General features: G+C 45.6%; 1 protein-coding gene across 1 annotated transcript in view; it reads left to right on the forward strand.

Annotated features, from left to right (window-relative positions):
- Positions 1–223: 223 nt before the first annotated feature.
- kiaa1109 (KIAA1109 ortholog) overlaps positions 224–26,593 on the forward strand; it is a 244,713-nt gene continuing 218,343 nt past the window's right edge. Inside the window, exons 1-11 of the mRNA XM_056296251.1 lie at positions 224–323; positions 1,928–2,044; positions 8,999–9,077; positions 9,210–9,274; positions 11,464–11,638; positions 11,994–12,075; positions 12,674–12,867; positions 13,172–13,251; positions 18,042–18,189; positions 20,003–20,159; positions 25,702–25,780. Of these exons, the coding sequence (XP_056152226.1) occupies positions 224–323; positions 1,928–2,044; positions 8,999–9,077; positions 9,210–9,274; positions 11,464–11,638; positions 11,994–12,075; positions 12,674–12,867; positions 13,172–13,251; positions 18,042–18,189; positions 20,003–20,159; positions 25,702–25,780 (1,276 nt within the window). The remainder of the gene's footprint in view (positions 324–1,927; positions 2,045–8,998; positions 9,078–9,209; positions 9,275–11,463; positions 11,639–11,993; positions 12,076–12,673; positions 12,868–13,171; positions 13,252–18,041; positions 18,190–20,002; positions 20,160–25,701; positions 25,781–26,593) is intronic.

Raw genomic sequence — 26,593 nt, forward strand, 5'->3', positions numbered from 1 at the left:
TAATGTTTTAAATGATTGTATTGTATTGAGAGCCAAGATGTTCAAGTCCTGGAGTCTCAAATGTAAGCTTCTATAGGTAGCGGGAGTTCTTCATGACTGCCCTAAAGTAGCGCAAGGTGCAACTGATTATGATTACATAAAGTTGTTGTACATTTGCCAATTATAAGCTAATAGGACAATTTCCTTGTTTCAGTGTTACACAACGGACTAAACACCTGTAAACATGGATGGGGTCAAAACCAATGACAGCGCCTTTCCCAGCTTGGTGGATCTGGATGACTTTCTCAACAAGCATGACTCTAACTTCGTCTGGCTCCTTGTGGGTAAGTGGTTAAGAAATGGTCTATGTCCAGCTTAAAAACAAATCTTTTATTACTCTGCCTGTCAGGCTTAGGTAGGCTGGGGGTGTCTTTGCTAGTTGCTCTTTGCTAGTCAAAGGGTAATAAAATATGGCAAGTCAAGGAACTGCATGCCCGTCCTGCATGTTAAAGGAAGGCTGACAACTGTTGCTGGGACAGAAAAGCAGCCTCATTGTTTCAGAGCATTTATAGTGAGAGGCTGAGGAAAAGAGCTGTTCATTTTCAGTTTGTACAAGTTGTTCACGGAACAAAATGGTTGTAGCTTGTTTGCTTTTTTAAAGTTCAGAGCGTCGCATCCCCGGGCACTGCACGCTGGCGGCCCACTGCTCCTAGCTACACAGCTAGGATGGGTTAAATGCAGGGAAACAGTTGCCTCAGGGGGATTAATAAAAAAAACTAGTAGTAGTAGTAGTTCATGGCACATGTCCTGATATAGTATTCACTGCAGGAGTGGTATTCGCTACAAGAATACCTTACCGGTCTTTGTGTACATGTCCCCATGAGCAAAGCTTTTGGTCTGTTTTTGAGGTTTCCTGAAATACCGGATGAAAAGAACAGGCCAGTGTGCTTTTTTTAATTGGCTTTAAAAGAGGTTTAGTTAATGACTTAAGTGTGGTCATTCCACAGCACTGGCTTGGCCAACCTGATGCCTCTTCTGGGTTCAAGAATGCCACCAGGTTCGGCTTAGCATTAACACTGTAAAGTGCTTGTTTGAGCCGAGACGTTTCTGAGACATTCTTGCCTGTTTGTGTTTAGCCGGTTAACCCGGTTTGGGCTGGGGGTGAAAGTTGTTAGTAATCTCCCAATTCAAGTAAATGAGTCCAGATTTGATTTAGAAATTATTCACAGGGGCGTCCGGGTGGTGTGGCGGTCTACACGGGGATCGCCGGTTCGAATCTCCGCGTTACCTCCGGCTTGGTTGGGCATCCCTACAGACACAATTGGCCGTGTCTGTGGGTGGGAAGCTAGATGTGGGTATGTGTCCTGGTTGCTGCACTAGCGCCTCCTCTGGTCGGTCGGGGCGCCTGTTCGAGGAGGCGAGGGGGAACTGGGGGGAATAGTGTGTCCCCCCTGGTGAAACTCCTCACTGTCAGGTGAAAAGAAGTGGCTGGTGACTCCACATGTATCAGAGGAGACATGTGGTAGTCTGCAGCCCTCCCCGGATCGGCAGAGGGGGTGGAGCAGCGACCAGGATGGCTTGGAAGAGTGGGGTAATTGGCCGGGTACAATTGGGGAGAAAAAAACCCGATTAATTTTAGAAATATAGTGAAATCTTGGTGGTTGTCTTTATGACTTCTCAAAACATAATTTCTGGACAACTTGTCAAACAAGATGAACTTGGATCACTTTTTTTCCAGGGTGGTCCACTCATGTTAAAATGTCCAGCTGGAGAGAAATGGCAGCTTGGGAGTGTCGGGGGTTGTGTCCTTATCAAGGAAATGCATATTGCTGGTGTTTTCCTCATTCCACATGTTCAACAACCCCCAGTCAGTGCGTAGTTTTAAGAAAGAAGAAAAACAAAACAAGCGGACCCTGTCTGACTGACTTTCTCTGCGCTTGTGTTTCAGCCACTATTCTATCCTGTGGATGGATCATCTATTTAACGTATTACAACTCCCGCAACATTGGCCTCATCCTCACCCTCATCATCAACAGACTGTACAAGGATGGCTACATTCACATTGGTGAGTTCCTCCGTATTTCTGTCGTAGAACGAAGAAGGAATTTATGGAACCCCGCCAAAGACCCTAAAGTAGTGCTGGATGATAAAATAAGATTGGTAACTATCTCAATTAAATTCTCCAAGTTTGAAATATACAATATAAATATATATACAGTATAATAATAAATATACAATAGTATTGTATAATAAATATACAATAATATATACCACATTTTATATGTATATAAATTATTATAATGTTAATGTATGATATATGTAATATTAATTATATATATAATTATATGTATAATTATATATAAATGATGTAATAAATATTATAGTCTAATAAATAAACAATATACATACACTTCAGTTTGATAATGACTTTAGCAGAGTTGCTGTTCATGTTCAAGAGCATGATGAATGATAAAGGGACAGCTAATCTTGTAGCCTCGAAAAGCCAACCCACGAGTTTTGTTTGGCTCATTGTGGTCTGGCAAGACTTAATAGGCATTTGTTTGTGTTTGGGGTGTTGTCAATGGGCGTAGACCAGATTTAATTTGCAGGCAGTCGGATAAGTCTTTAACCAGTCAGAGCTTAAAGCCCTGTGACGTACAAACACAGCTCCACATGTGCTCACCTGCTCGTAGTAAAAGCCACCACTATAAGTGGTCTGCTCAGTGTGGCCAGGTAGCGTGTCTAAGAGAGGTCTTACAGACACTTGGTATTATGCCACCAGGTGCACTGGCAACCAGCCATTGAAGCCATGTCCAAATCCAGCTCGTTGTCGGGGTTTTTGCTGGCTCATAATAAGGCTTAGACGGTAACTTTGCATGACAGTGACTGCGGTCGGTCCGGTTTCACTGCCACCGTCTAGTCAGTGTGTCGTCTGCTTACATTTGTATTTGGACGTAACTTCAAGTTAAGACACCACTACAACGCATTGAGATGCATTAAAATGAAATGGCTGATAAGCATTAAACATTTGAACATTTTAAATATTTACTGCAGGATTTGTTAACAACTGACACAGCCTTAAAGTGCCACCGAAATAAAAACGTGCTTTAATTAAAAAGCTAGAAAAGTGCCTTTAAAACAGAAAATAAATATTTGTGCTTGTGACCATGTTGAATTTACTTCCCTACTCACAGCATATGTCACATCCAGTGACTGAGCATTAGACCCTCCTAATTTTGTTTGCCCTGTAAAACATTTTAACAAGGCCCCTGAAGTCTGTCTCCCCCTGATGTGGCCTGAATGAAGTTCTGAATGAAGAGGCAGATGAGCTGTGCTTGCAACACTCTGCACAAACCATCCCCTCAAGTGTCAAGACAAGCTGGTCACGTTTCTTCCAGGCTGGGTCAAATCGGCAGGTTTCGTGTTTATCAGCGACACGTTTACTAGTAAAAGGAAAGTTAATTCATTCATTCATCTTTAGCCGCTTCTCCGGGGTCGGGTCACGGTGGCAACAAGCTAAGTAGGGCACTCCAGATGTCCCTCTCCCCAGCAACACCCTCCAGCTCATCCTGGGGGATCCCAAGGTGTTCCCAGGCCAGATTGTACATTACATTAGGCATTTAGCTGACGCTTTTATCCAAAGCGACTTACAATAAGTCCATTTAACATAGGAAATCATGTAGTCCCTCCAACGAGTTCTGGGTCTACCCCGAGGTCTCTTCCCAATTGGCTGTGCATGAAAACCTCCAAAAGAAGGCACCCAGGAAGCATCCTAAACAAGATGCCCGAACCACCTCAACTGGCTGCTTCTGACACGAAGGAGCAGTGGCTGTACTCCAAGCTCCCTCCGGATGTCTCCTCACCCTATCTCTAAGGCTGAGCCCAGACACCCTATGGAGGAAACTCATTTCAGCCGCTTGTATCCACGATCTCACCCTTTCGGTCACTACCTAAAGCTCATGACCATAGGTGAGGGTTAAAACGAAGATTTACTGGTAAATTGAGAGCTTTGCATTCTGGCTCAGCTCCCTCTTCACCACAATGGTCTGGTACAACGTCCACATTACTGCTGATGCTGCACCAATCCGCCTGTCAGTCTTCCACTCCATCCTACCCTCACTCGTGAACAAGACCCTGAGATATTTGAACTCCTTCACTTGAGGCAAAAAGGAAAGTTACTTTCAGGATATCCTTGATTCATAAAGCCAGACCCCATGACTCGCCCCTGGCCACCTCCTGGATGAGGTTCAGTCACCTCTGTCTGCAGTCCATCTCCTGCCTCTACCTGTTCTTCATCCTGCTGCTCAGACCTGACTGGCTGGCTCGTACTAACAGTCATTTACCACACATGAAAAATCACTTCTAATAAATAGCTATTAGAATGAAATAGAAAGATAGAAATGCCTAATACACACAAACATAAACTAGAATACACAGATATTTTTAAGTGGAAAAATCGATTATTTGGTTTATTGTGTTCACTTTGCTAATTCCTCATCTTCCTCATATCGGGCTCTTAAGAAGTGGAGTTAGTCCCCGGGTGCTGCAGCAGCCCACTGCTCCTATACAATAGGATGAGTTAAATGTGGAAAACAAATGTCATTGTAACCTACAATGACAAAATAAAGAGACTTTCTTATTTCTTTCTTTTATTAGAGAAATCTGTGATCTTGCCTTTTCTCTTGTCTGTGATCTGTCAGTGGACAAGAACAATCACTCATTTAAAGTGTAACGTCTCCCCCAGATCTGAGCCTAATTCCACCCACTGCATAATTTTGAAAAATGCTAAAAAGTGGGCAAGGGGGGTGTCTGGGTAGCGTGGTGGTTTATTCCATTGCCTACTAACACGGGGATCGCCGGTTTGAATCCCCGTGTTACCTCCAGCTTGGTCGGGCATCCCTACAGACACAACTGGCCATGTCTGTGGGTGGGAAGCTGGATTTGGGGAAATGTCCTGGTTGCTGCACTAGCGCCTCCTCTGGTCGGTCAGGGCGCCTGTTTGGGGGAGGGGGAACTGGGCGTGATCCTCCCACGCGCTACGTCCCCCTGGTGAAGCTCCTCACTGTCAGGTGAAAAGAAGCAGCTGGCGACTCCGCGTGTATCAGACGAGCTATTTGGTAGTCCCTGGATCAGCAGAGAGGGTGGAGCAGCGACCGGGACGGCTCGGAAAATCCCCCCCCCCAAAAAAAAGGGGGTAGGGGACGGGGGGGCTTGGGCTTTGATGTGTTAGGCAGGAGCATGGGCTGGAGTAGCTGGGGTTGAGAAGGGCCCGAGGCAAGTCACTGGTGTGAGTCACTGGCTTGCCGCTGTACTCAGCCGATTCCCTCCAGCGGCCCACCTTCCGGCACGGCATTGGACATCAGCCTGCAGAGATCCCCTGACGACTGTGCCGCGGCTGCAGTACAGATGGAAGGGTAGATGGGCCACACCTTTCCAGCGGTGGAAGGAGGCGGGCGACGGGGCAACTGCTCCCCTAGCATGGCGCGAGCCAAGCCCGACTGACCCAGTTGTCCGATGGTGCTTCTACAGCTGTCAAAAGCACAAGTCCAAACCATTGCATCAAAATCATTTTGTGCGGGCCAACCTAGACAAAAGCTGTCTTGATGGCACAGAAAATGAGTCCACAGTGAGGGGGTGGGTTTAGTGTTTTATATCTTTTCACGTCTTTCAAGAAGCTGGTCAAAGTGTCAGGCTTGAAATCTGGAAATGTGGCCAGTTTTGGATTTTACTCTGCTGAAGGAAGTAAAAATCTCAAGAAATTAGTTTATAGATGGCTTCATCTGTAAGGATAAAAGATAAAAGCACACGTCCAAATTTCCCAAAATGACACCACCAAAAACATACAAAAACAGAGAGAACAAGCAAAAAGACACAAACAGTTAACAACACAGTCCGTTCAGTGCAACACAGTCCAACAATCCCCCTGTCCAGGAGAACGAACACTGGCCAGGATGACTGTGGGACCTGCCGGTCTGCATGGGCTAGCAGTTAGCTTAGCCTGCCCCGCTTCCGTGTCCGGCCCTTGTGCTTCCTCTTCCAGCTCCAGGCAGGAAGGCTGGAGGTGGACGCAGCAGACAAGCTCCCTCAGCCGATCCAACGCCAGCTCTTTCAGTTATCAAAAAAAAAAACTTAACACGATGACACAAACTTAGACATGGACAAAGACGCTGCATAATTAATTTTTTTAATCTTTATTTGAATAGTGCATATTCATGAACATTGGTATCGCAGGTACACATATAAACATGCCGGATTGTGGCAATACTGCTAATTTACATCCGTTGCCCCTAGACAGGTCAAAACAAAAAATAAAAACAGATGTGGTACACCACAACACAATACAATAACACTAAAATACACAACAATACAATATACCACAATACAATACAATACAATACAGTACAATACAACATTATACCATGAAAGATATAACACACAAATGACTGATATAGTCGGTACTGGGTGAAGCCGCTGCAAACATGAGTTCACGCCGCCATCTTCCCCATATACAAGGGGAGTGGAGAAGTGAATTGTTTTAAAAATAAGATTAATCAGGGTCATCACGCCTTATAATATGACTAACTCTATTAGAATATTTAATTGACAGGACTAATTAAAAACAACAACACCCCTTTCCTGGATCATAATTCTTTTCCTTTTTTGTCAGTCTTTAAAATATCCTTTGCATACCTAACCGTTATAGTGCCGATGAAAAGAGGAGGACTTAGGGGTGATGAGGCAAACCTGTTGAATACCACTGAAACCACCACACCCTGTACTCAGTTATTTTTATAGTTTTTGCCTCAGTTCAGACTGCAGCATTTTGATTACTGAACTTCTAAGTCCTTGTTCAACCCAATGATTTCACGTTCCTCCAAATTGTTTCCCTTATTCACACGAGACACTCAGACTATGATCTTATGTAGATGGTGCTTATTATTATTATTAAGTTGTTATTGTAAGTCGGTGTTACTTGTTAATTGTTCACTTGAACACCACCAAGCTTTAACTCGTTCTGTTTAATTCATCAGGGGTCCAGGTAGCGTAGCGGTCTATTCCGTTGCCTACCAACACGGGGATCGCAGGTTCGAATCCCTGTGTTACCTCCGGCTTGGTCGGGCGTCCCTACAGACACAATTGGCCGTGTCTGCGGGTGGGAAGCCAGATGTCGGTGTCCTGGTCGCTGCACTACTGCCTCCTCTGGTCAGTCGGGGCGCCTGTTCGGGGGGGAGGGGGAACTGGGGGGAACAGCGTGATCCTCCCACACGCTACGTTCCCCTGGTGAAACTCCTCACTGTCAGGTGAAAAGAAGTGGCTGGTGATTCGACATGTATCGGAAGAGACATGTGGTAGTCTGCAGCCCTCCCCGGATCAGCAGAGGGGGTGGAGCAGAGATCAGGATGGCTCGGAAGAGTGGGGTAATTGGCCAGATACAATTCGACAGAAAAAAGGGGAGGAAATCGCACACACAAAAAAAAAGTAATTCATCAGTAGAGTTCTACAAATGAGTAATTCTGTAGATCCTGAAGAGTAAAGTACGAGTAGCAGTGGACTACATTCCTATGTATATATATATATATATATATATATATACACTACCGTTCAAAAGTTTGGGATCACCCAAACAATTTTGTGTTTTCCATGAAAAGTCACACTTATTCACCACCATATGTTGTGAAATGAATTGAAAATAGAGTCAAAACATTGACAAGGTTAGAAATAATGACTTGTATTTGAAATAAGATTTTTTTTACATCAAACTTTGCTTTCGTCAAAGAATCCTCCATTTGCAGCAATTACAGCATTGCAGACCTTTGGCATTCTAGCTGTTAATTTGTTGAGGTAATCTGGAGAAATTGCACCCCACGCTTCCAGAAGCAGCTCCCACAAGTTGGATTGGTTGGATGGGCACTTCTTTGAGCAGATTGAGTTTCTGGAGCATCACATTTGTGGGGTCAATTAAACGCTCAAAATGGCCAGAAAAAGAGAACTTTCATCTGAAACTCGACAGTCTATTCTTGTTCTTAGAAATGAAGGCTATTCCATGCGAGAAATTGCTAAGAAATTGAAGATTTCCTACACCGGTGTGTACTACTCCCTTCAGAGGACAGCACAAACAGGCTCTAACCAGAGTAGAAAAAGAAGTGGGAGGCCGCGTTGCACAACTGAGCAAGAAGATAAGTACATTAGAGTCTCTAGTTTGAGAAACAGACGCCTCACAGGTCCCCAACTGGCATCTTCATTAAATAGTACCTGTTAGAGCCTGTTTGTGCTGTCCTCTGAAGGGAGTAGTACACACCGGTGTAGGAAATCTTCAATTTCTTAGCAATTTCTCGCATGGAATAGCCTTCATTTCTAAGAACAAGAATAGACTGTCGAGTTTCAGATGAAAGTTCTCTTTTTCTGGCCATTTTGAGCGTTTAATTGACCCCACAAATGTGATGCTCCAGAAACTCAATCTGCTCAAAGAAGTGCCCATCCAACCAATCCAACTTGTGGGAGCTGCTTCTGGAAGCGTGGGGTGCAATTTCTCCAGATTACCTCAACAAATTAACAGCTAGAATGCCAAAGGTCTGCAATGCTGTAATTGCTGCAAATGGAGGATTCTTTAACGAAAGCAAAGTTTGATGTAAAAAAAATCTTATTTCAAATAAAAATCATTATTTCTAACCTTGTCAATGTCTTGACTCTATTTTCTATTCATTTCACAACATATGGTGGTGAATAAGTGTGACTTTTCATGGAAAACACGAAATTGTTTGGGTGATCCCAAACTTTTGAACGGTAGTGTATATATATATACAAGCCACACAGCAGGGTGGCCCGACTTTACGTTGGTGCACGAGCTAGTGGTTCGTGCCAGACCCAAGTCTAGTGTAAATCCTTGACACATTCAAAAACGGAGTTTCCAAGCTACTTTGCAAGAACGTCTGATGAGGCAGGATATTTCCTGAACTGTTTGATGGGCTTCAGTGTTGCTTTGTATCTGAAGGACAGTGTGTTTGCCCCCTTCTTGCAGGTTCCTTCTCTTTCTCTGTGTTGTCGGGGAAGGTGATGTTCAGAGATGTGTACTTTATCAACCAAGACATGTCCATCAGGTGACCCTCTATTGCCCTGCTTTGCCATGCACCTTTAGTGTCTGTCACGTGTTGCTTAGAACTGTTCTTTTAGACTAAAGACGTCTCTCAAAAGCCTTGGGTTCTACCTGTTTGGTTTTCCTTGTGTTACAGGATACAGGATGGTTTTCTCATATTTCGTTGGTGGAAAATGTACAACCCAAAACAGAAACAGCATGGTGAGTAGATCACAAGGTTAGCTACAGAGTTCATGTACTATAGGAAAAAAGTGTGTGTGTTTGTGTGTGTGGGGTTGGGGGGTGTCTTTTTTTTTTTCAGAAAATACATTAGGGGGGCATTGGCTGGGGGGGACAACCCTTTTAGATTAATAACTGAAATAGCTAGAGATGTTTAAATACTCTTAAGGCCGGTATACACTGTGCGATGTGGGCCGTCTCACACGAAAGATGACTAAACGTGGCGATGTCTTTGATTGTGGCTCCAAAATGGTGGTCCTACGGTGCACTGGTTCAAAGACCGCTGTTATTACAGTCTTGCGACCAAAAATAACCTGGGGCAAAACCAACAACAACAAAATGAGCTGCGGCGACTATTGAAAGGACTCGATTCCTGCTTGGTATCATGTTGCTCTACCAGCAGTGTAGATTGACGACATGCTGATGTGGCACGCACACTGATGATGTTTTTATAGAGTTTTGTCGTAGCCTGCGATTCAGTAGTGTTATCATGGTACAGTCTACATACATCACACTTGATGTGATTCAGTAGTCTTATCACGGTACAGTCTACATACATCACACTTGATGTGATTCAGTAGTGTTATCATGGTACAGTCTACATACATCACACTTGATGTGATTCAGTAGTCTTATCACGGTACAGTCTACATACATCACACTTGATGTGATTCAGTAGTGTTATCATGGTACAGTCTACATACATCACACTTGATGTGATTCAGTAGTGTTATCATGGTACAGTCTACACACATCACACTTGATCTGATTCAGTAGTGTTAACATGGTACAGTCTTCATACATCACACTTGATGTGATTCAGTAGTGTTATCATGGTACAGTCTACATACCTCACACTTGATGTGATTCAGTAGTGTTATCATGGTACAGTCTACATACCTCACACTTGATGTGATTCAGTAGTGTTAACATGGTACAGTCTACATACATCACACTTTATGTGATTCAGTAGTGTTATCATGGTACAGTCTACACACATCACACTTGATGTGATTCAGTATTGTTATCATGGTACAGTCTACAGACATCACACTTGATGTGATTCTGTCGTTTTATCATGGTACAGTCTACATACATCACCCTTGATGTGATTCAGTAGTGTCATCATGGTACAATCTACATACATCACACTTGATGTGATTCTGTTGTGTCATCATGGTACAGTCTACACACATCACACTTGATGTGATTCTGTTGTGTCATCATGGTACAGTCTACAGACATCACACTTGATGTGATTCTGTCGTTTTATCATGGTGCCGTCTACATACATCACACTTGATGTGATCTGTTGTGTCATCATGGTACAGTCTACATACATCACACTTGATGTGATTCAGTAGTGTCATCATGGTACAATCTACATACATCTCACTTGATGTGATTCTGTCGTGTTATCATGGTACAGTCTACAGACATCACACTTGATGTGATTCTGTCGTTTTATCATGGTGCCGTCTACATACATCACACTTGATGTGATTCTGTTGTGTCATCATGGTACAGTCTACATACATCACACTTGATGTGATTCAGTAGTGTCATCATGGTACAATCTACATACATCACACTTGATGTGATTCTGTCGTGTTATCATGGTACAGTCTACAGACATCACACTTGATGTGATTCTGTCGTTTTATCATGGTGCCGTCTACATACATCACACTTGATGTGATTCTGTTGTGTCATCATGGTACAGTCTACATACATCACACTTGATGTGATTCAGTAGTGTCATCATGGTACAATCTACATACATCACACTTGATGTGATTCTGTCGTGTTATCATGGTACAGTCTACATGCATCACACTTGATGTGATTCAGTAGTGTTATCATGGTACAGTCTACATACATCACACTTGATGTGATTCTGTTGTGTCATCATGGTACAGTCTACATACATCACACTTGATGTGATTCAGTAGTGTCATCATGGTACAATCTACATACATCTCACTTGATGTGATTCTGTCGTGTTATCATGGTACAGTCTACAGACATCACACTTGATGTCGTACCCAGGTTTATTAGATCCATATCGCACAGTGTGGCTTGCAGTAAACTTGTAGGACTGCTGAAATCACACAGACTGTAGGAGGCACAAGACTGAATGCTGTAAGAAACCATCCTCCCCCTGTTGTCAGATCCCAAGGCAGAGACCAGGCTTTACGTGACGGTCAATGGCTTTGAATTCCATGTCTACAACCGCACCGACCTCTATGCTCGGCTTCAGGAAACCTTTGGCCTTGAACCTACCCTCATCCTACCCAAGAAGGACGAGGAGAGGACACAGGAAGACAGTGAGAAGACTCTAGACAGGTAGGATGTGCTCAGTAGCTGGTTCATCTTCTGTGACCTCACAGTTTCCCATTTCAAAATGTGGATGTCGGCCTGCCGGGAGAGAAGCTAGAAGGGCCTGACGTGAGAATGTTACTCAGGTGGTCAGATAGCAACACAACTGCACCTGTTCTCCTGAGGTTTACCCCTCATGGGAGAGTTGACTGTAACAGAACACAAAGGAAACACAAAATTAAATAGGAGTGGACATTCATAGGAGGTATGTGTCAAAGTTAATGAGAAACTGCATATATGTACACAAGCTTTCTGTCTTGAGTAGAAATGGATGTAAAATTAAATCTTCATGTGCATCTGATGTCCTGTGGCCCGTGTGTAGTGTCAACATCAAAACAGAGAGCCCAGACCCCTCATCCTCGTGGCGTTCCCTCATCCCTGTCATCAAAGTCAACATCAGCGCTGTGAGTACCTAAATAACTAGTCATGCAACCATTTACATGGCTTTTAACAAACGAGCACACTGAGTTGTGAATTGAAGAGAAAAAAAGGTGTCCAGTGAGGGGCGGCGAGCGTGCTTCCTTAGGGAAAAGGTCTAAATAACAAGCTCCCTCTTGGTTTGCAATTTTTGTGTCTTATTTCATTATTATTGGCGGCATGGTGCCGCAGTGGCTAGCATGGTCGCTTCACAGCAGGAGGGTCCTGGGTTCGAGCCCCGGGGTAGTCCAACCTTGGGGGTCATCCCGGGTCGTCCTCTGTGTGGACTTTGCATGTTCTCCCCGTGTGTGTGTGGGTTTCCTCCGGGTGCTCCGGTTTCCTCCCACAGTCCAAAGACATGTAGGTCAGGTGAATCAGCCCTACTAAATTGTCCCTAGGTGTGAATGTGTGTGTGTGTGTGTGTGTGTGTGTGTGTGTGTGTGTGTGTGTGTGTGTGTGTGTGTGTGTGTGTGTGTGTGTGTGTGTGTGTGTGTGTGTTTAAATGTTTTGTTATTGTCCTTTTGCTGACAATGGCTCATGTGTGCATGTTTCTTGAGTACTTATACATGCATCTGTCCCCCTTAGGGCCGTTTGGCTTTTGGGAACCACCACCTGCCCCAGACGCTGTGTGTTAACTTTGAAGATGCCATCCTGACATATGCCACCAAGCCCCCCTCCAGCCACCTGGATCTGTACATGCACATAATCAAGGGCTCGCTGGAGAACGTCCGCGTCATGCTGGTGCCTAGTCCACGTTACCTGGGCATGCAGAACGATGAGTAAGATGAGTCACAGCCACTACATTTTCAGCACAGCTTCGTAAAGGTCGATGGAGCAGTTCAGATGTAGACTGCTAATAAAGACAGCTGGCACTAAGAAAGATCTCAACACTACTCATGCTAACCAAAACAGCTGCAAAATAGCTTGATCGTGTATGGCCATTTTACCCTTTTTACATGTCATACCACTCATTAGTCACTCAGTCAGCTTCCTGCTGACACTTGCACAGAGCATGGAGAAGTTTTGGCAACCTAAATGAAATCTAACATTCAGATTCTGAATGAGGTGTGGTCTTTCTTACAGACCCCCAAGACTGATGGGTGAGGGCTTTGTGGTGATGCAGTCCAATGATGTAGACATCTACTATTATCAGGATGAACCAGGTATGCACACACACACACACACACACACACACACACACACACACACACACACACACACACACGCACGCTCAACTGCTTGAAAATAGTTTTAGTGGCGTTTCTACATCACAACATTTTTCCAGAGGGGAATTCCTTTGAGGCTTAACCCCCCCCCCCCGTAAAGTAAGAGCAGGTGGATGACTTCTATAATACTTCTAACACTAAAAGTTATTTAAGTTTTTTACGTCATGAAAAACATTAACAGTAGTTTTGAACAAAAGTTAAACCCTTTAAAAGATACTTTGTGTTGCACAACCTGTGCTGTCGCATACAAGCAGCCAAACACACTGCTCTTGTGCAAAAGGAAGACCACTAATACTTACAATGCTCACAGCTGTTAAAATAAAAGTTTGAAGTCATAAAAACCATTAATAGTGTTGAACTACAAAAGTTAAACCCTCAGAGTCATCTTTATTTGGCCGTGTATATTTGCACATACATGGAATTTGACTCCAGTTTAGTGGCTCTCGATATACTTGCATAGAATAACCGCACAACAATCTAGAGGAATATACACAAGGAATGATTGTGTACAGGTGAAACAGGAGGGCAGTAGTGCAATGGTGCAGAGTGCAAAGATGCCGGAATAAATGTTAATTATGCACATGAGGCAGGTGGACATGACAAAATATGCATGTATGCATACAATATATAGCATATTGTGTGGTGACCTTATAGTCCACTACAATATACAATGGAAGATGTCTGGAATGATGGTGTTGAACGCTGAGCTGAAGTCCACAAACAGGACCTTGCTTATGTCCCTGTGGAGTTGAGGTGTTGGAAGATGTAGCGCTGTAGCGTTGAATGCATCATCCACTAACCTTTATGCCCAGTAGGCAAACTGAGGGGGGTCCAGTAGGGGGCCTGTGATGTCCTTCAGCAGGGCCAACACATGTCTCTCAAAGGATTTCATGACCACAGACGTCAGGGCGACGGGGTGTAGTCATTTCATCCTGAGATACAGGCTTTCGTGGGGACTGGGATGATAGTGGAGCTTTTGAAGCAGGAGGGGACTTCACACAGCTCCAGTGTTGAAGAGCAGTTTGAAGATGGGGGCCAGCTGGTCAGCACAGACTTATAGGCAGGAAGGAGACACTCCATCCAGGCCTGGTGCCTTCCTGATCTTCTGTCTCTGGAACAGCTGACACACATCCTCTTCACAGATCCTGAGTGCAGGTGGGGGGTCAGTGGGGAGGGGTGAGAGACTGGCAGGGAGTGCAGTTGGTTGTGTGATGTGGCCAGAGAGGGTGAGGGGTGTGAGAGTGGGTTTATAAAACCTGCAGTAAAACCCGTTCAGGTCGTCAGCCAGTTGATGGTTCGCTGCAGTGTGTGTGTGGGGGGTGGTGGTCTCCTGTAGTTGGTAATGTCTTTCAAACCTCTCCAGACTGATGATGGGTCGTTGGCAGAAAACCTGTTTTTCAACTTTTCCCCGTAGCACCTTTTTACCGCTCTGACCTCCTTTGTGAGTCTATTTCTGGCTTGGTTGTACCAGATCCTATCTCCACTCCCGTAGGCTTCCTTCTCTGGCCTGACGAAGCTGTCTGAGTTTAGCTGTGAACCAGGGCTTAATGTTGTTGAAGGTACAGTAGGTTTTGGTGGGCACACATGTGTCCTGACAAAGGCTGATGTCAGATGTAGCAGTGTCAGATGTTCGTCCAGGTCCATAGATGCAGCCTCATAAACACTCTAGTCAGTGCAGTCAAAGCAGGCCGCAAGCTCCAGTTTTGACTTGTTGGTTCATCTTAGTTTTAACTACAGGCTTTGCGGGTTTTGGTTTCTGCCTGTAGGTTGGGATAAGATGAACCAGACAGTGATCAGAGAGGTCCAGGGCTGCACGGTGGACAGAGCGACAGGCGTCCTTTAATATTGTGTAGCTGTGATCCAGAGTGTTTTTTCCTTGGTGAGACAGTTAACACGCTGTCTGTATTTTGGCAGTTCATGGCTGAGGTTTGCTCTGTTAAAATCCCCAAGGATAATGAGAAGGGAGTCTGGAAGTCTGTGCTCCGTGTTTATTATCTGGTCAGCCAAGTGCCTCACGAACACAGGCCTGGGGTGGGATATAGACACTAGCCAGAATAAATGATGAAAACTCCCGCGGTGCATAAAATGGTTTACAACCAGTGAAACAGGTCTCTCTAAGTGAGGACTGCATGACTTCTTCAAGACGGGTTGCTGAAGCTTTAGCCAGAATTTTGACATCCACATTCAGTAAAGACAGAGGTCTATAAGAAGCACAATATGTGGGGTCCTTGCCCGTCTTCAAGAGAAAGGTTAATGAACCATGTCTCAACGGGGAATCCGTCAGGGCCAGGTGCTTCATTGCTTTGCATGGCTTTAATACAGAGTAGAATTTCTTCTAAACTTGGGGGTGCATCAAGCCCATTAGCAGTGACAGGGTGAAAAGTAGGGGCCTCAAGATTCTGAAGGAAGTCATTCAATTTGAGGAATACCTTGAGAGGTAGCCTGTCGTTTCAGCTGATGGGCTAATAGTCTGCTCCACTTGTTGCCATAATGAATGCAGGAGTGTAGTAGAAGGTGTTCCGCATCCGTTGTAAGGTCGAACTCTGCCTGCAAATTGAGTCTTTGCTTCAGCAAGCAGGGGGTTGGATTGGTCGGTCTGTATCCAGGATTTTAGTTGTTAGCTCTTGCAACTTGGGCTTACAGAGTTTATTAGGGCTGGTGGCCTGTCCAGGGTGTCTCCCCGGTGACTGCTGGGATAGGCTCCAGCATCCCCGCCACACTGAGCGCCGGATAAGTGGTTCGGATAATGGATGGATGGATGGATGGATGTTGACGAGGAAATAAAATGCTTTGAGTGATTCCCATAGTCGTGAAGACGAGACAGAATCGCTTTCATTGGTAGCAATAAAGTCATCAATTGATGATGAGATAAAGGCTCTGAAAGCATCGTCAGACAACAGCAGGGGAGTAAACCTCCAGGTTGGTAAAGTGGGGCTGGGCCGGTCCTAAAATTTCATGTTTTACACTTAGGGGAGCGTGAACCGAAATGACATCAGACGATATTGAGAGGAGGTCACTTTAGGGATAAGAACTGTCAACAAAAACAATAATAATCGCTGCAGTAATACGACGGGTGTACATGTGAAAAAACAGGAGAGTTCCTTAGCTTGTGGGTTATAAAATCTCCAGGGATCGACAAAACTGTTCTTGAGCATAAATTCCAAAATGGATTTGGACACGGAGGACTGGGTCAGAGTTTGGGGTTTAAGAGGTCTAAAGCGGGATCAGTGACACAGTTCAGATATAAAATCCCAGTATCAAAAAGTGAGCGTTGAAGAAGGGAGGTTACCAAACAATCGATCTGTGAACTCTGGGTCATCAAATTCACACTTTGGAAACCACTGCTTTTGACCACGCATTATAGATGTTTAGATAGGGCACATGTCTTACATAGTGGTCCCCGAAGGCCGGGCTGCAGCTTGCCTATTGCTGGGCTGCGCAGACCATTTATTGCCGACTGCAAACTCCAGAGCAAAAAAAGAAATGACTTTGGCTTTTGGACCGTCTGCATCTGTAGGCTATATTTCCCTTCTCTCCCCACCATTGTGTTCTTATGGTATTTATTCCCGTGCTACATCGGTGTTTGGTTTTAGCCCCGTGCCTGCACAGAGGACTTCCATGCATAGTGTGTCAACATTATTACAATATATCTGGAGCCCCCTTTCCCAGCAAAAACTGAAGCATCTTCTCACAGCGAGTCAGGTTCAGCTCGTTTCGTTGGGATGACGCAACAACAGCAACCGGAGCCAAACTTTAGCATGCCAGTTCTGAAAACAGCCCTTCCAGGATCTAACTGGTCTGACAGCTATTTTGCTGTACAGGCTGACGTGAATAGAGCATGAAATATTGGATAGGGCATCCAGGTAGCATAGTGGTCTATTCCATTACCTTCCAACACGAGGATCGCCGGTTCGAATCCCCGTGTCACCTCTGGCTTGGTTGGGCATCCCTACAACACAATTGGCCGTGTCTGCAGGTGGGAAGCCGGATGTGGGTATGTGTCCTGGTCGCTGCACTATAATAGACTATAATACAACAATCGCCTGTCTAATTTTTTTTTTTTTAATTTTTTTTTTAATTTTTCCCTCTTTTTCTCCCCAATTGTACTTGGCCAATTACCCTATTTTCCGAGACGTCCCGGTCGCTGCTCCACCCCCTCTGCCGATCCGGGGAGGGCTTCAGACTATAACATGCCTCCTCCCATACATGTGGAGTCACCAGCCGCTTCTTTTCACCTGACAGTGAGGAGTTTCACTAGGGGGATGTAATGCGTGGGAGGATCATGCTATTCCCCCCAGTTCCCCTTCCCCCCGAACAGCTGCCCTGACCGAACAGAGGAGGCGCTAGTGCAGCGACCAGGACACATACCCACATACGCCTTCCCATCCGTAGACACAGCGAATTGTGTCTGTAGGGACGCCTGACCAAGCCTGAGGTAACACGGGGATTCGATCCAGCGATCCCTGCGTTGGTAGGCAACGGAATAGACCGCTACACCACCCGGACGCCCCGTCCAGCACATTTTAAATACTGGTCCTTGTGCCACACAAATTATAGGTCAACTATCAAAGTTGAAGAAGCTCTTTGTGTGTGTGTGTGTGTGTGTGTGTGTGTGTGTGTGTGTGTGTGTGTGTGTGTGTGTGTGTGTGTGTGTGTGTGTGTGTGTGTGTGTGTGTGTGTGTGTGTGCACGTGTATATTGTGTGTGTGTATATTTGTGTGCTTCCAGGCTTGGTCCCTAAAGAGCAGGACAGTTGTGAGGCAGAGACATGCAGCGAAGGGGACAAACTCCAGGACCTGCCACCCTGTAGAGGCCTGGACATTGTGTGTGGCAAAGGAACCGACTTCAACTATGGGCCCTGGGTAGACCGACAGAGGTAGGTAACACACATACATACATATACACCGATCAGTCAAAACATTAAAACCACCTGCCTTATATTGTGTGGGTCTCCCTCATGCCGCCAAAACAGCTCTGACCTGTGGAGGCATGGACTCCACAAGACCTCTGGAGGTGTCCTCTGGTATCTCACACCTAGATGTTTGCTTCAGATCCCTTAAGTCCTGTAAGTTGCAAGGTGGGGCCTCCATGGATTGGACTTGTTTTCCAGCACATCGCATAGACGCTTGATCAGATTGAGATCTGAGGAATTTGAAGGCCACGGCAACACCTTGAACTCTTTGTCATGTTCCTCAAACCATTCCTGAGCCATGTGTGCAGTGTGGCAGGGCACATTATCCTGCTGAAAGAGACCACTGCCATCAGGGAATACTGTTATCATGAAGCGGTGTACCTGGTCTGCAACGATGTTTACGTAGGTGGTACGTTTCAAAGTAACATCCACATGAATGCTAGGACCCAGCAAAACATTGCCCAGCCCACTGCCTCTGCCGGCTTGGCTTCTTCCCACAGCGAATCCTGGTGCCATCTCTTCCCCAAGTAAACGACGCACATGTACCCGGCTGTCCACTTGATGTAAAAAGAAAATGTGATTCATCGGACCAAGCCGCCATCTTCCACCTCTCCATGGTCCAGTTCTGATGCTCATTTGCTCATTGTAGGAGCTTTCGGTGGTGGACAGGATCTACATGGGCACTCTGACCGGTGATGTATTGTACGTCCTGACACCTGTCTTTCATAGCCATCATTAACATTTTCAGCAATTTGAGCTACAGTACCTCGGACCAGACAGGCTAGCCTTTGCTTCCCATGCACATCGATGAGCCTTCGGCACCCATGACCCTGTTGCTGGTTCACCGGTTGTCCTTCCTTGGACCATGTTTGGTAGTTACTGACCACTGCATGCCGGGAACACCCCACAAGACCTGCCGCTTTGGGGATGCTCTGACCCAGTCGTCGGTCCATCACAATTTGGCCCTTGTCATAGTCGCTCAGATCCTTACGCTTGCCCACTTTTCCTGCTTCCAACACATCAACTTAAAGAACTGCCTGTTTACTTGCTGCCTTATGCTATATCCCACCCCCTGACAGGATGTCTCAAGGGGTTGTGTCCTGGAAGGAGACTACATTCTCTCCTTCTTGCTGCAGTACTACACATCAAATTGACCATGATGAAGAACTCCAATCCCCACAAGCAGCCAGGCAGGAGGGGAGAACATGGCAGGTGCCCCAGGTGTAGCCAGTAAAAGGCTAGTGGGAGCAGGGACAGAGGGGAGATTTGTGCCAAAAGGCTGGAAAACGGTAAAAAAATAAGAATAAATGTCAGGCTCATGCTGACCATGGAGCAGTCGACTCTGTCTGAACTACATGGGGGGGGGGGGGGTCTGTGATGGCTTTCAGATGAGCGTACAACATTCTTTCTCTGGTTTTCATGATTTCGGAGGTATCTCTGTAATAATTTGTCTGTCATCCTTAGTGTTTTTACACAAGAGCCATGGGAAGACTTTTGAAAATAGTAATGCCTTGTGGAAAAGTCCTAACTTCATTTTTACATACTAAAATGTCCATACTTAAACCACTGACCATCATATTCTCGTAAGCACTAGGATAGATGTACTGGCTCAGACCACTTACTAGACCACTAGAAATACTGTTGTGAATCCTACCTTTTGGTTAGAAATCTAAAGGTACCTAAACTTGTCCACCACAAATAAAATGTGTACAACAGAGTTTTTGGTGGGCTTATTTGTTACAAGTTAAGTGAAAGGCCTGCTGTCTCCTGTCTGCAGGGACTGTCTGTGGAAGTTCTTCCAGCCAGCTGATTATGAGCCCATGAAGGTGACCGGGGTCGCCGAGCCGGGGAAACCCAGGCAGATCCTGGCCTTTGAGCTGAGGATGAACATCATCGCCGATGCCACCATCGACCTGCTGTTCACTAAAAACAGGGTACATCTTTACCTGGCTTTGTTCTTTCTTTCTCTTATCCCTGTTCTTCTTTTAAAAAGGTTTATTTTCAAAACACACCCACAACCCCAACCCACTGCTCACTCACCCTCCCCGCAGACCCATGCAACATCCCCCCACCACGCTCCCATCCCGCCTGGTGTGCTAACCTAAATAACATTAACTACATTAAACCGTAACAAAAACTAACAAAGTAAACAAGTAAGAAGCAAAAATCCAGTGAACAAAATAAAACGGGAAAAATAGCTAAAAAAATAAGTAGATAAATTAGCAAAAGGGAAAGGAGAATAGAAGAGAAAAGGTTGAGAACTAGATTGTAAGCCCATCAACCCCGGCTACCAACCGACACTCTAACTCCTCCACAAAGTCTACAAAGGGATTCCATATGGAGTGGAATGTGATATAGATCCTCTCATGGTATATCTAATCTTTTCTGATTTCAATGACTGCATAACTTCTGCAATCCAACATGTGAAAGTAGGAGGGGAAGCCTCCTTCTGTTTGAACAGTATCAGTCTCCTAGCTCATAGAGTGGTATAGGCCAACAGATTGGCCTGAGTAGCATTTAAATGTGCACCAGCTGGAACGACCCCAAGATGGCACTCAGAGGAGGAGGTTCAAGTGGGAAACGTAAAACAGCGACCAAGGCCTCAAAGATTGAATACCAGAACTGAGTTAGTTTTGGGCAGGACCAGAACATATATAAGAGACTGATAGTGGCTTGTTTGCACCTGTCACATGTTAGGTCTAAATCTGGGTTAATTTTTGCCAATTTCTCTTTCTCTTAATCAGTATAGCAGCCCCTCTGGATTTGAATTGAAATTTCAAGTGGAACAACTGGCCTACTGGAGAAATGCAGTCTGAGTGTTGAGGTGTTTAAGATGAGTCAGAACCATTTTACAGGCGGGCTGAGGCCTTTCACGGTCCAGTTGGTGCAGTTGACTGACCTACTCATTCCACTCCCTGGTCCACATGTTAGTGACACTGTATGTTACTGCAGCAGATAATGGACATGAACATCTGTTAACAAAGCTGGAGAGAGAGAGATACAGTCAGTACGGCAAACGAAAGGGGGCGTGTTTTCCATAAGTAGACCAGTAGAGCAAAGATAGACTGCCGAGATGAGTAAAAGCTAAAAAAAGGGAAAAAATGAGGGTAAAAAAAGGAAAAGGAAAAAGGGGGTGCAAAACCCTGGTAAATCCACATCCTGCCAGATCCCTCTTTCCCTATTCCCATACCACGTTCAACCCCAGCAGGGGCGTGCATGCCATTGCGTAGCCTTAACAAGCGAGTCCTGCCAAGTGTACATATGAAAAATAAAAACATGTCGGCACTTGGGTTCATTAGTGAACAATTTAGCGGGAGAACACCAAGAAAATGACAGCCTGGTGTATTGAGGCAGTTACAGCTTGTCTAGCATCAGCCAGGTAGTATTGTAAAGAGCAGTTTGTACAACTGGTGTCATCTCCAAGTAGTTACTATTCTCTTACCGAATATGTAGTGTGGGCCGGAGTTTCAGTGAACAGCTGACTACTGGCTGAGGTGGTTAAAAACAACTGATTTGAGCATCCAGCTTATTCTGTTGTCTACCAACACAAGGATTGGCGGTTCGAATCCCCGTCTTGCCTCCGGTTTGGTAGGGCATCCTTACAGACACAATTGGCTGTGTCTGCGGGTGGGAAGCCGGATGTGGGTATGTGTCCTGGTCGCGGCACTACCGCCTCCCCTGGTCGGTCGGGGCGCCTGTTTGGGGGGGACAGAGTACTGAGGGGAATAGTGTGATTCTCCCACGTGCTATGTCCCCCTGGTGAAACTCCTCACTGTCAGGTGAAAAGAAGCGGCTGGTGACTCCACATGTATGGGAGGAGACATGTGGTAGTCTGCAGCCCTCCCCGGATCAGCAGTGGGGGTGGAGCAGCGACTGGGACGGCTCGGAAGAGTGGGGCAATTGGCCAGATACAGTTGGGGAGAAAAAGGGGGAAAATTAAAAAAACAAAAAACAAAACAAAACCCAACTAACTTTCTTTTTGTTTATTTTAACTGTGTTCTGTAAGGTGTCCTTGAGTGCTCTGAAAGTCGCCCACAAACAAAATGTATTATTATTATCATTATTATTATTATTATTATTATTAACTTAGCATAGCAAGACTGGCTAATAACAAACTAGCAGGCTGAATGTCATACTAGCAGTATTAAATAAAATACAATAATCGGGCCCGCAGTGGTGTAGCGGTCTGAGCATCGGCTTTGTGTCGATGCAGTTGCCCACTGGGGAGCGGGGTTCGTGCCCCGGTCTTGTCAGGTCCGACTATGGCCAGACTTGATGAAGCAGCAATAATTGGCAACGCTGTCTTCGGTAGGGGATAGGGATCACGGCTTGTGTTTGTCACATGAATGCGTCTCTGTGTGTGTGGGGAAAAAGCAGTGGTTCGGCCTGGATTCGCCTTGTCACAGAAGTGGTGAGGCATCTCCTTCGAGACTGCCGGCCGGAGAGACGCAGTTGGCGAATGCACGCAGTACGAGAATGGTGTTTGAATTAGATAGGGAGCGATTGGCCACTAAATTGGGAGAAAAAAGGGAAAAATCAGAAATAAATGTAAAAAAAAAATACAATAATCATCAAGTAAATAAACATTCCCATGTCGACGTAACTATCACTCATTATCTTTATTCACCCACAAGTAACGCAGGCAGTAAAAGAAAAGTCCAGCATTCTCATCCATAGTCAAGATAGCTAGCATAGCTAGTTGTTAGCCCAGGAAGCTAACATCAATAATATTGCCGTAGTACTGTAGCAAATTCAGGTGGCAGCTGGGAATCCGCCGCAGCTGGGACGCAAACCCGAGTCGACTGTGCTAACCAGTCAACTAAAGGGTCCGACCTGTTAGCCAAGGGCTAGCGAGTCTAGTCATCCATGTTCGTTACACTATCCCCCTCCTTCAGGAAGTGTGTCCCCATGTTTCAGCATATCGGCTCCCTCACGCCTCTGGGCGGACACGCTTCCGATTGCCTTATGGCCTCACCATCCCACTTCTGACACCAATGTAGCAAATTCAGGGGGCAGCCAGGATCTGCCGCAGCCGGGACGCGAACCCGGGTCTCTCGCACCATGGGCGACCATGTTAACCAGTCGACTAAAGGGTCTGACCCATTAGCCAAGGGCTAGCGAGTCTAGTCTTCCGTGGTCGTTACACTACTTTACTGTATATGGTTAATAACATCAAACCAACATGAGCTGACTAGGTGACCAGGATATCGCTCCGGATAAAGGATGTTGCTTCTTGGGGAGTACTGACACGGACTGGTTGACATTGTGTGTAATCCTAAATTGCGCAGAGAAAAGCAGGCCATATTTTACCCCCTGGTGATCTCGGAGCAGTTTCTTAGCCTCATTGAATACCGCTTTCTTCTTAGCAACAGCAGTGGTGTAGTCCGGGAATAGTAGAAATCTTTGGCCATGTAGAGAAGTGGACCCGCTTGTCTTGCGTGTTGCATAATGTCCTCCTTGACACCAGAATAGTGTACATGAACAATGAAGGACGTGGCCTCCCTCCAGACTGGGGACGCGGCAGCAGGGAACGGTGTGCTCTGTCAAGCCACGGTCTTCCTTCTAGTTGCAGAACATCTTTGAGCAGGCCAGCAGTGAAGTCATCTGGACATGGTCCCTCAACGCCTTCACTTAGACCAATAATTCTCAGATTGTTCCTGCGTGACCTCCCTTCTAAATCCTCACACGTATCGGATAGGAAAGACTCTGTAGCTTGTGCTCCAGGGATGTAGTCTCATCCAACCAGTGATTTGCCCCCTTTTCCAATTCTGTCACGCGGCTAGACAGAGCCCCAGCATCGGATATGACTGACGCCAAATCGCCATGCAGTTCGGTCTGTATCGATGCAATTTTGGACCTCAGAGAAGTGTTCAAAGTGTCCATTTTAGCATCCACAGAAGCACAAGTGTCCTCTTTCAGTGGTGTTAACTCAGGTGTTTTATCAGGTCGAAGTGATTCAGTAGCACTGAGAACAGCATGGTCAGAGGTCATGGAGTTAACTTGGTCGGTGTTACCCATCATGTTTGCACCCTTAATATGAGTAGCAAAAAGTAGTAGTAAAATAATATATACTGCCAGAACGATTATTTGTTCCCAGCTGAACAAAATGGGTGATGTAGATAAAAAAGCACCACTGGTTTTTTTTTGGGATTTCCCCTCTTTTTTCTCCCAGTTGTGCTTGGCCAATTACCCCACTCTTGCGAGCCGTCCTGGTCTCTGCTCCACCCCCTCTGCTGATCCGAGGAGGGCTGCAGACTACCACATGCCTCCTCCCATACATGTGGAGTCACCAGCCGCTTCTTTACACCTGACAATGAGGAGTTTCACCAGGGGGCGTAGAGTGTGGGAGGATCACGCTATTCCCTCCAGTCCCCCCCCCCCCCTGAACAGCCGCCCTGACCGACCAGAGGAGGTGCTAGTGCAGCGACCAGCACCCATACCTACAGCTGGCTTCCCACCCGCAGACACGGCCAATTGTGTCTGAAGGGATGCCCGACCAAGCCGGAGGTAACAGGAGAATTCGAACCGGCGATCCCTGTGTAGATAGGCAACAAAATAGACTGCCAAGCCACCCGGACGCCTAAATCACCATTGTTTTATCAAATTCTTGAACAGTTGGCAGGGAGTTCTAAAGTCTTCCACCTACCCACTCATCACACCCCTGGAAGTGTCCGTTCCTTGTTTCGTTTTCTTTCTTTCTCTTTCTCTTCATCACCGCAACATCAAAAGAGCTAGGCTCACAGGAAGTGGTAGTATTGGGATGGCATTGCCATAGTAAGAGGCAAAGACACACCCTTTTTCGGAGAAGAAGTTAACCAAGCTAGAAAAGACATCAAATGAAAGACAGCCGTGCTGGTAGATGACCATACAATGACAGATGTTGAAAGCGAAGTTCTGAAACTGTCTGTCTGCCCCATGCTATGGTTAGCCACACTGTCCACGTTGTTTTTCTTTTGCAGATTTATAGTCTGGATTACAGGGCTCTAGCCTCAGGAAGGCAACATATTCCAGCAGAATAGAAACCGAACAATACTCAGTAAAAATATAAGTACTGTTAAAAACAATCATAATTAGAAAAAAATGCCACATTCTGTGTGACAAAAATGCCCTATGCTTAAGACTCAGGACAAGAATATTTACTAGAAAAAAAAGATCTCATGTATTGAGCTACATGTTTCACTTTCACAGCTTCATCAGGCTCATGCAGGGCAGAGGAAGTGAGGTGATAAATAGAAAACATCGCTCAGAAATGGATATACACGTCAAACACATCCTGTAGCTGAGTTTCCGAGTGATTATTCCCGCTTCTGCTACTTGCTAGAACCTTTTGAACGCATGTTGTGCACGGGCTTTTTCCGTTTCTGACTACTAAAACGTGTTGTTAGATTGAAATGACTGCATGTTTCACCAACCTGCTTTGTCTCCCTCTTCCTTTTCTCTCCACCGTTCATCTGCTGTGCTCATCCTTATCACAAGGAAACTAATGCCATCCATGTCAATGTGGGCGCAGGGTCATACCTGGAGGTCAACATTCCCATGACTGTGGGAGAGGAAGGTAAGTGTGTGTTTGTGTTTGTGTGTGTGTGTGCCATCAATAATTCTGTGCCAACAAAGTTGCCAACTTCCTGAACAAACCTCTCCAGCCTTCAGCTCTGGGCATCTCATCGGTGCCAGAATGTGTGAATCCAGGATTGGGATTCATGGCCTTCTATGGTGACATTGAAGTCATTAGCCCAAACTTTTGGCAAGCTAAACTTTTAAATGCCCACAGAAGTGATGTCACCACTCTTGCCAAACACATACCCTGGCTGGGTGTCATAAACATACTGTCTCATGAAGCAGTGCTAAAGTTTCCTTCCCATTTGTTTTAAACAGATGACAGCTGTATTTACACCGACCAGCCAAAACATTAAAACCACCTGCCTAATACTGTGTAGGTCCCCCTCGTGCCGACAAAACAGCTCTGACCCATGGAGGCATGGACTCCACAAGACCTGTGAAGGTGTCCTGTGGTATCTGCAAGGCTCAGCGTTTTCAGTTTTTATTTTTCAAAGCCATCCGACATGCCGAATTTTGCCAGAAGAGGACACTGTGACATAACCTCACACGAACAGGAACAACTTTTGGCTCTGTGGAAGCATAAAATCCGGGTTAAAATCAGTTTAAAAATCTGGGTATTTTTCAGTGAAAATCGGTAAAAACCAAAAACGCTGAGCCTTGGGTATCTGGCACCATGACATTAGCAGCAGATCCTTTAAGTCCTGTAAGTTGCGAGGTGGGGCCTCCAAGGATTGGACTTGTCGGACAGATGCTCAAACAGATTGTGATCAGGGCAATTTGGAGACCAAGACAACACCTTTAATTATTT

Source organism: Lampris incognitus, chromosome 16 (assembly GCF_029633865.1).
Source record: "Lampris incognitus isolate fLamInc1 chromosome 16, fLamInc1.hap2, whole genome shotgun sequence".
NCBI lineage: Eukaryota > Metazoa > Chordata > Actinopteri > Lampriformes > Lampridae > Lampris > Lampris incognitus.